The 10,627-nt window shown below is 38.8% G+C and overlaps 1 protein-coding gene across 2 annotated transcripts; it reads right to left on the bottom strand.

Annotated features, from left to right (window-relative positions):
- Positions 1–5,761: 5,761 nt before the first annotated feature.
- On the bottom strand, positions 5,762–10,154 carry LOC130378418 (coiled-coil domain-containing protein 106-like). 2 transcript variants are annotated; one of them, XM_056585191.1, is made up of 6 exons: positions 9,009–10,154; positions 8,473–8,551; positions 8,287–8,346; positions 7,901–8,020; positions 7,583–7,783; positions 5,762–7,029 (listed from the first exon to the last, which is right to left on the bottom strand). In XM_056585191.1, the coding sequence occupies exons 2-6, from the start codon at positions 8,531–8,533 to the stop codon at positions 6,722–6,724; spliced, it is 750 nt and encodes a 249-aa protein (XP_056441166.1). In that variant the 5' UTR covers positions 8,534–8,551; positions 9,009–10,154; the 3' UTR covers positions 5,762–6,721. The 2 variants fall into 2 exon arrangements, with proteins under 2 accessions (XP_056441166.1, XP_056441165.1); XM_056585190.1 differs by having other exon boundaries at positions 8,945–10,154.
- Between the last annotated feature and the right edge of the window lie 473 nt (positions 10,155–10,627).

A 10,627-nucleotide genomic window follows, 5' to 3' on the forward strand; every position in this document is an offset into this window, starting at 1 on the left:
TGTAAGGAAAATGTACATTTCTCGCTAGAAATGTCATTAGAAACGCGTTTAATGGTGTATCTGTCCTAAAATATTGCATTTCCCATTCAGATAATAAAGATTAATATAGGCTACGTAACAATTTCACCAAATGCTAGGAGAACGTATGGCCCCCTGTTGGTGCTATTCCCCCATTCATTTCGAATGGAGAAGAAAACGTTTTCGGGGTCAGGCTTTGCTCCAAGGCAGAGGGGAAAGTACTATGAAAAAATATATATATTGTGGCGACCACGGCTGTGGACGCCGTGTTCCGGAGCCGCGGGGGATTCTGGGAATTGGGGTTGTCTGCATTCCCCCATCGACGATGACCTCCAGCCTCATCTCTCCCATAGCCACAACAACAACTCCAGCTCCGATGTCTCCCTTTGCGATTTTCCAGCCGAATTTAAGAAACTGGAACATGCTGGCATCAAACTTGCATCTGTGTCAATGATAGCATCGCCACGTCATGGCCGCAGGCTGCTAACACTGCTAACACCCAGGAGGATGGCGCCCCACCCCCGCCCCAGTACTGATAGTAGTCCTGAGAGTCCTGAATATTACTGAGACAAAAAAGGGTTCAGCCGTAGACACAGTATAAAGGAAGTTTCTCATAATCTGCTGAACCCAAGGTTGCCTACGTCAAAGCAGGGCAACTTTCGCATTCATGCTGTAACCACTAAGAGAGTAAACAAAGGGAAACTTAGACACACTGCTAACCTCACAAATCTCATATCTATTGCCTCCAAACCAAAAACAACCTTAAAGCCTATCAACAGCACCATCAGGATGGCTCTACTTAATGTGAGGTCTCTTAATAACAAATCATTTTTAGTTAATGATCTTATTAACACTTCTAAACTGGATTTTATGTTTTTAACTGAAACATGGCTGGAACAAAATAACAGTGCAACCGTTCTGATAGAGACAGCTCCTCCCAACTATAACTTTTTTGATGCATGTAGATCTGGAAAAAGAGGTGGAGGGGTTGCTGTTATATTTAAAAATGATTTTCAGGGGAAACAGATGTTATTTGGTGATTTTCCATCGTTCGAATACCTTAGTGCTGTATTGAAATGCTCCCCCAGAGTTCTCCTATTAATTATTTACAGGCCGCCCACATATTCTGCAAATTTTTTCGATGACTTCACAGAATTATTGTCTAGCATCTCTACAGAATTTGACTGTCTAGTTATAACTGGTGACTTAAATTTTCATACTGATGATTTGAATGACAAGTGTGCAAAAAAACTTTTTACCATTTTGGACACATTTGAACTGTCTCAACATGTGAAAGAGGCTACTCATTGTAAGGGGCACACTCTAGACCTGGTTATCACAAAGGGCCTCAATGTTTCTGATCTCTCTGTGACTGATCCTTCCTTGTCTGACCACTTTTGTGTTTTCTTTAACATATCTTTTATTCCCGACATACAGACAAAATCAAACACTGTCAAAAAACGGTATATCAATGAAGATTCTAATGTACTTTTTAAAAAGGCCATCTCCTTGCTACCACCTCTAAACCCATGTTCTGCTGATGATCTTGTAGAAAACTTTAATTTGAAAATTTTGAAAGTCATAGATGTCATTGCACCTTATAAGGTTAAAACGATTTCTGGAAAGCAAAAGGCACCCTGGAGAAAAGCTGCTTCTGTAACAGCACAGAAAAAAGAATGCAGGAAGGTTGAACGCATCTGGCGTAAAACAAAACTTCATATTCACCATGATATCTATAAAGAGAGCCTCCGTGCCTACAATTTAGACTTAAAAAATGCTAGAGAAACATTTTTCTCCAATATCATTAAAACCAACACTAATAATGCAAAAACCCTATTTGCAACTGTTGACAGACTGACCAACCCCCCAACAGAAATTCCACCTGATCTCCATTCCACGCAGAAATGCAATGAGTTTGCAGCTTTTTATATTGATAAAATTGAAGGTATCAGACGCGCCATCAATATCTCCACGTCAAACAAAAATGTTGGACTACCACCCTGTTCAGGCAAAAATTACGTGGCAAGGATGGCATGCTTTGATGTTATAGACTCTCAAAATCTTGTGGAAACTGTGACACAACTAAAGCCATCCACCTGTTGCCTTGATACTATACCTACCAACCTCTTTAAGAATGTTTTCGACTGCCTAGCAGTAGACATATTGCAGATAGTTAACAACTCTCTCCAGTCAGGCAAGTTCCCAAAAGCTTTGAAAACTGCAGTTATTAAACCCCTTTTAAAAAAGCGGAGCCTAGATGCCTCTATTATTAACAACTACAGACCAATATCAAATCTACCCTTCATAAGTAAAATCATTGAGAAAGCAACTAAATCACTTCCTGGCATCAACTGGTTGCTATGACACCTTCCAATCAGGATTTCGACCCCTGCACAGCACTGAGACCGCCCTTATTAAAGTTGTAAACGACATCCGTCTTAACACAGACTCTGGCAAAACCTCAATACTAATGCTACTTGACCTCAGTGCTGCATTCGACACTGTAGACCATACATTACTTCTGGAAAGGTTAGAAAACTGGGTGGGGCTTTCAGGCACTGTCTTAAATTGGTTCAGGTCCTACCTACAAAATAGGAACTACTTTGTTTCCATTGGCGACTTTGTATCAGAATCAACCAACGTGACATGTGGAGTCCCACAAGGTTCGATCTTAGGACCCTCTTTATTCAACATCTACATGCTCCCACTAGGGCAAATCATGCAAAATAACAATATTGACCATCATTGCTATGCTGATGACACGCAAATCTATGTATCGCTATCACCAAATGACTATCGGCCCATAGATCTGCTGTGCCAGTGCATTGAGCAAGTGAAGGAATGGATGTGCCGAAATTTCCTTCAACTAAATGAGGACAAAACAGAGATAATTGTATTTGGTTCTAAAACGGAAAGGCTTAAAGTAACCCAACACCTTCACTCTCTGTCCCTGAAAACCTCAATCAAAGCCAGAAATCTAGGGGTTATCATGGATTCAGATTTACATTTTGACAGTCACATCAAATCAGTTACAAAATCGGCATATTATCACCTTAAAAATGTAGCAAGACTTAGAGGGCTCATGTCCACCGAAGACTTACAAAAACTTGTACATGCCTTTATCACTAGTAAGCTTGATTACTGCAATGGTCTCCTCACAGGTCTCCCAAAACAAACTCTGAGGAAGCTTCAGCTTGTTCAGAATGCTGCTGCTAGAGTTCTAACAAAGACCAAAAGATTTGATCATATTACACCAATTCTGAAATCGTTACATTGGCTTCCTGTAGGTCAGAGAATTGATTTTAAAATCATGTTGCTAACCTATAAATCCCTACATGGTTTAGGCCCAAAATATTTAACTGATATGCTTCCACTACATCAGCCTTCTAGACCACTAAGATCCTCTGAGACCAATCTGTTAATTATCCCCAGAGTAAACACAAAACATGGGAAAGCAGGATTTAGTTACTATGCAACAAATAGCTGGAATAAACTCCCAGAGGATTTAAGACTTGCCCCAACTCTGAGCACCTTTAAAACAAGACTGAAGACTTTTATGTTTGCTATAGCCTTCTGCTAAAATCTTAAATACATTGCACTTTCTAAAAAACTTTTTAACTTTGCCTCTATTTTCTATTTTAATCCTTTTTCTATTTTACCCATTTCTTTGCATATGTTTTTCTTTTACTTATCTATTATTTTATTTTATTGTATGACAATGTTTATATGTGAAGCACTTTGAGTCTGCCTTGTGTATGAAAAGTGCTATATAAATAAAGTTGCCTTGCCTTGCCTTGCCTTGTCAGTTGACAAAAGGGGCTTTTGTTAACTTGTTTTGTTGTTAGGATTAAGTGGGGTTAATGGGTTCGGGATGTTATGTGGTTGTGTGTTGTTCTATTAACATTGTTTGTGTGTTCATTGTTGTCGACACCGTCACCGAGAGTGACGTGACCATCGTTTCGTGCAGGTGTTCCGTGTTGAAGTCTCGTTCAATAAAAACCAACTCTCGTTGTCGAGCGTGTCCCCCCCCTCAACAAACATGTGTCCCCCCCCCCCTCAACAAACGTGTCCCCCCCCCCTCGACAAACGTGTTCCCCCCCCCTGCAAATGTGTCCCCCCCCCCCCCCCCCCCCAACAAACGTGTCCCCCCCCCCCTCGACAAACGTGTTCCCCCCCCCTGCAAATGTGTCCCCCCCCCCCCCCCCTCAACAAACGTGTCTCCCCCTCCCCGGTCAACAACAGTCTACCTCCCCCCCCATAGACATCATATAGGTAGACGCCGCCTCCACTGCTTCAGCCCGTTGCCTCGGCGAAACGCGTCGCCGCCATATTGGTACGGGAGCTCTCTGAAGCCAGAGGTCTGTCAGACGTGTCAAACAAGCGCAAGTTGCCAGGAGCTGCGGTTTATCTGGATAAAAATCACGATAACCTTTTACATTTCGCAACCAATTTCATGGAGTATTCAAGGGTTTATGCTCTACGTGAAGTGTGTGAAAAAGATTTGCCTCTACGTTACTTTGAATCTCGCTAGTTAAATCGCCAGTCATACATGTGCATGGGTCTATGATAAACGCTCACTTTTCTTGCACAGCCCGTGCACTTTGAAAATACTGAGAAGATCTATAAACTATCGAAATAGTGCTTCTTTAGTTACTACGTATTGACCATCATTAAGAGAAAGAGCATACATCAAATAGTGAGAAACTGCAGTCAGTGTGTTTTTCATAATAGTTCCCTTTCAAGTATGTGCATTAAGAAACCTTGAACAGTGCAATTGGCAATACACATTTATTTCACAAATCAACATTACCAAAAAAAGCTATATATTTCTATAGCAGTAAAAATATACACACCTCAATATATACATACACATCTCAATAGTTGAACTGTAATATAAATAACATAGCATATATATAATACAATATAATATAATGACTCAGTATAATGTGCAATGGAATAACATATATATGATATATATAATATGTGAAACAATATAATATAATATATTTTAAGTATAGGTATATATTCATATTATATAATATATATATATATATATTTGTACATTTCTACAATTTGACATAATATACAATCATGCTCATAACATTTTCACATCTATGCAGTGCAATTGACACAATATATAATTTCACACAATATATGATATAATATAATAATTGAATCTAGGCTAGAACCCTTTAAAAAGTATTGTCTTGCTGAGCTTTTTTCGACGGTTGCCAGTCTGTAATTGCAGCGTGCTCAGTTTTGCAATGTGGTTCAGCCACTTCCCACTGTCTCCTCAACTGCTTCTCTTTGGGAAACCTTAAAATTGCGAGAAAGGTTAGCTAGCCAGTCAGATTCATAATACAGATGTATCTTTAAAAAAAACAAAACATTTAAATAGAAATAACGTTTAAAACGTCAATTTCGGCCGGCGACTGACTGCAGGTGCATCTCACAGGTGCATGTAGAGTATCGTGAAATTTTTTCCGTAGTTTCATTCATTACGTGACACCTTCATATATTGTAGAACCATTACGGTAACACTTTATATTAAGGTACACCTATTCACCATTAATCAGTTGCTTATTAGCATGCAAATTAGTAACATATTGGCTCTTAATTAGTCATTATTAAGTACTTATTAATGCCTTATTCTGCATGGCCTTATTATACAACCAGTAAGCCATTAACTAAGAGTTTTCCCTCAATAACCTCAGAATTATTGCTTAGCAGTAAGTAAGGAAGTTGTTGCATATGAATTATGATCTTAATATGCTTTGCTTAGTATGGACTTTATAAGGTGGTAGTACCACAAGAATAGTTATTCTCCCTTAATAACACTTAATGAATATGGTCTGTTCTTACATAAAAAATACACAAAACTACAAGTGTTAATAGTGTCCAAATAACTCTAAATTAAGTCTTTGTTACTTAGAATATGTTCCCCATACTAAAGTGACATCTTGATCATTACTAATTCACTAGTAATTGAACACTTATTAACCAACACATGTTCCCTAATCTAAAGTTGCCTCCTTTTTACACTTAGTTAATATATTATAGCACATAACTACTGCAATGAACAAGCGATGGGTTACACCTTTGAAAAAAATGGATCTATCTATAGGTTCCCTCTCATTCAGTGGTAGAATAACAAAGACAGCACAAGTACAAATACCTCATTTATTAAACCACTGGTTCAGGTTTTCCCAAGGCTGACAACAAATACTGCCTGAAAATTCAAACACTGACAAGTATCAATGTTTATAAACATGTCATACAATATGGTATCAAATGTATAAGCAGGTCATACTGTATGATAATACAGGTACTCTATTGTTGAACATCTGTGTGATCCTTTAACCAAAATCTGCCTGCTTAAAAAAAAACCAATATAAAATACTGCACAATATTAAGTACAAAAACACAATAAATTGCACAATCTAAAAAATATAAAACCTGCACAGCTCAACATGAACTTGCTCTTCATCAGCTAAACTACACTTGTCAAAGCTTAGAACAAATGTACTGAACTGTACAAACATTGCACTTTCACAGCCTAAACTTGCTCTATAATTACTGCATCAGGTGATTTATTTCCCCTGTGCACTAACAAGGATATAACTAAATCTGCACAGGTTAATATTTCACGTTTCCAATACAATACAACCGATCTTTAACTGAACAAAGCAGATCACTTAAGTCTTTAATATTTCATCAACAAGGGGAGGAGTTGGCCTTTGGCCTTCATGTCCTCTATAATGCTCTTCTTCTCAGGGGTAATGTGGGTTGCACACCTCTTAGCAAAGGACTGCAGGGTCTCAGTTGCAGGATCATACTTCAGGGTCTTGAAGGTTTCAGGATCCACAATGCTGAGCTCTGCAATTGCAGCAGTCATCTTGATGGTTCCCCGGTCCACGCCATTGATTCTGAAGGCTTCAGTCATGGTGCGGACTTTGCTTAAGCTTTTCAAGACTTTTTTATATCTGCTGATAACCTCAGCTGGTCCTTTTGCTGAAAAATATATAAAACAAAAACAAAAGAACACGAGAAATGAGCACAAACAACGGCTTAAGGTCAGCTGAAATTGCTCAAACCGGTCACTTCTCTTTTGATAAAAGTATGAAGCATATTCTAGGAATGGGACAATCTGCTCATCTACTGATATGATTACATGCACAATATGTGGTTCAGAATTCAATACAAAAATGATACTCTAAGATCTGTTTAGTTGGTAAGTCTTACGGTTCAGAATTATGTTTACTTCTGAGAGACAAATCTTTCTAGCAACACATTTGATGTTGAATAATAATTAGTGTGAATGCTGCAAAATAAAATGGAGCTTTATTCTTGATGAAAGCCACATTTTTTACTTTAGACATTTAATTTTTATTTATCATCAAATTCCTAGTATATTCAGACTCTAGAACTGAAGATCTGTATTTTTGCCTCATAATTACTTCAGAACATATATTTTTAACAGCTCTTCCAATGCTTTTATTAATAATTACTTTTCATGACCACTTGTTGCTAACAGGGCAGGTGGTTCAAGTTATGCCATTCTTACCTCTCACATGAGCTTTTCCAAGCACAGCCACAGTTGCAGATGCAGGTGGCTGTGTCCAACGTTTCTTCCGTCTTTGGATGACAACATCACTGTCCGAGGACTCACTGATGTTTGGAGAAGATGGGGGAATGACGTCATCTTCATCCATGTTACCATCGTCATCCTCGTCGTCGTCCTCCAAAGTAAATACTTTTGGTTGAGCTTTGATCAAATAGGAGGATAGATGAGACAAAGATCAGATTGTTATGAAGACATATCACACCTTTCATTACAATTACATTACATTTTGCAGATACAAGTTGCTCCCAAATCACTCACATGATTTCTTCTTTCCCATGATTTGCTCACGCAAGAAATTGCGCTCTTGCTCAAGATCCTTTATTATTTTTTCTTGCCATTGGATCCTTGCTTCTAGGAACTCCACTTTGGAGATTGATCCTTAAAAACAAAAATGAGAGCAGGATACAAAAAATATTATGATTTGACAGTATTGAGTGAGTAAGTGAGTGAGAGAGAAAGAGAGAATGACATGCATGTAACAAAGGTAGTGGACCAGATATGGTGTGTGCGGCTGCCTCAACTTGATTTGTAAGCACATGTATACTGACAAAATCTGCCAACAACTTTAATCTCAGGCAGGAAAAATCCCTAGCAAAAAATGAAACTCTGCTAAGATACACTGCTAGAAAATGAGAAATCATTACCTGATCCAATGCTGCTTATGCTGCTGCGACTTGGAGCAGAGCTTCCTTCAACTTCAGGACCTACAGTATGGCATAGGTACAACAAAATCAACACATGAATAGAGGACTTTCAATGTTTAAACACATTTGGACAAGCTAATTATTTAGGTATTAAAGTTACTTGAAAGTTGACAAAGAAAAATTTACCATCCAAATCATTTTTGGTCACCTCTGTCATCGAGTCATTTTTAGGGACTTTTAGGGACATTTTCTTCTTGGCCTTAGGCTGTAAAAATATAAATAAATTCATGTCATTATAACCGGCAAAATGTAACTTAAATAATCTACACAAGATTCAAAAGCTCTTCTTGTTCGAATGACTGCATAGTGCATAATTTATTTTTCATTACAAAATATGGTTCATACTAAAGCATTACATATGCACCTACATTCACATTTTATGTTAATGTTACAGTTTCTTTCCTACTATTCACCCAGCTCACGTGCACACTCACGCACTCAGCTAGCTTAACGTTACATTAGCTAATTAGCCTACACACTGCAGATAAATAGGAGGGTTTACTACTCTTTAACTATGTAAACGGCCCGAGGACGGGCGTTATGATGTGCTTACAAAACTCAGGGGGAGTTTCAATTAACAGGCTAGCGCTTAACTTACCATTTTTGTTACACGAATTTCCCTCTTCACTCTCCAAACTGTGAACGAAACGGCAAATACCCACCTTCTCCGAATCTTTGACGTGACTGGTGGCTCCCTTTGGATGATTGGATGAGGATGTCACATGACAGCATAGTAAAAGTCAATGATTGGATGAGAGCAACATATCGGAGGAACACGGATACGGATTGGTAGATTGTTATGTCAATTACTGTAATGGCACTTCGCGCCATTCTTTGATGCAGGACTGAGAGACTGTTTACACATTTAGACATCAAAGAAGACGGGTGCGCGGGGCAATATTATGAGCTTTGAATCTAATATTATTCCATAGGTATAGGTTTAACAAATATGTTGTTGGGTTACGAGTTTTTGAGTCGAATACATTTTAGACGGTGCCCCAAGGAAAACTACAAGTTCACCAGATGGTTAATGAAAGAAGGCCTACTTCGAAAATGGATGAAATGCCCCTCTTGCTCTCATGTTATGAAGTTGAAACGGTCCTACGGCAAAAAGGAGGCAGCATGGTGAGTAGAACAACTAGACATGTGCCTTATTTATTAATTCTTTCTTTGTGTGTAAGCATAGGGGAGTGTGCAGCATGCAGCCATCCAATTATAGCTGCTAGAATTCAGTGGCAAATCCTATATTTTACGACAATTTTTTTAATACAGAAGTTATGAGTGGTGTACACACAAAATATGCTAAGTCACATCTAGACAGTCACAATACAAATCACACACACAGCTGCAAATTTTAATTTTTAAGTAAGCTACTGTTTATTTGGTAGAGATAGGGGTGTTAATGTTTCCACAAAGTTCTATATGTGTACAAAATCTGAAATGAAAAATGCCTTTTTACCAATTTTAGATCACATTCCTGGTCATATTGTTCACCTATTTAACAATACATGCCACCAATCAGCTTGACTTTAAACTTGTACATGCACAGGGATTAATTGATTGATATCACCCTTTTCATGCTGCGTGGCACGGAAGCACAAGTGGTGACAAGTAGAGTAGAGTAGACACAGCTAAATTTACTCAAATGTCTAACCCAATTTAAGGTGTAACAGTTGTAGATATTACTTGTCAAGTAGGCCTAGAAATGGGACTGTTCTGTTGTGCTTTGAGATTGCATGGGGGGAGGGAATCACAAGGACTACTACCTTGTTCAATCCCAATCTTAGCTGTTTCAACACTTATACATAAACATCTATGTCCCTGTTACGGCCTCCACATAACTGAATAAGATACCCAGTGGCTCGAATTGGAGACCCCAACATAAAGGAAGGACACCATGAAATAAGATGTTTTAACGGGTTTTATTAACCAAATGAAACAATAGCTGAAATGCAGTATGAATACTTTACCAAATAAAGAAGACTGCAAACCAAAAGGGACCTGGGGATGCCGGACAAACTCAGCAAAATGGAGGGGGGACCAGGCCACCCCCTATAGGGACGTCGAGGCTGGCCCCCATCCCTGCCTGACCAAACCAAATCATAAACTAAGAACTAAACGGAAAAGTAGGACCGCCGGCCATCCCCAGGCCTAGATCAAAGATTACAGAAAGAAAAGGCTATTTAACAACTCGCACTGTGGGACAAAGGTGTTGCCGGGTCTGTGTCCCAAGCAACTGACTTTGCTGGCTTTATACAGCAGGCTGGTAATTGGGCGGTAG

Source organism: Gadus chalcogrammus, unplaced genomic scaffold, assembly GCF_026213295.1.
Source record: "Gadus chalcogrammus isolate NIFS_2021 unplaced genomic scaffold, NIFS_Gcha_1.0 GACHA077, whole genome shotgun sequence".
Taxonomy (NCBI): domain Eukaryota; kingdom Metazoa; phylum Chordata; class Actinopteri; order Gadiformes; family Gadidae; genus Gadus; species Gadus chalcogrammus.

Bases quoted from the DNA above. Each gene is read 5' to 3' on its own strand.
- LOC130378418 (XM_056585190.1), bottom strand. The intron at 8,347-8,472 runs GTAAATTTTTCT...GCCATACTGTAG, and splicing joins GACCAAAAATGATTTGGATG to GTCCTGAAGTTGAAGGAAGC. The intron at 8,021-8,286 runs GTAATGATTTCT...TTTGTTTTTAAG, and splicing joins CATAAGCAGCATTGGATCAG to GATCAATCTCCAAAGTGGAG.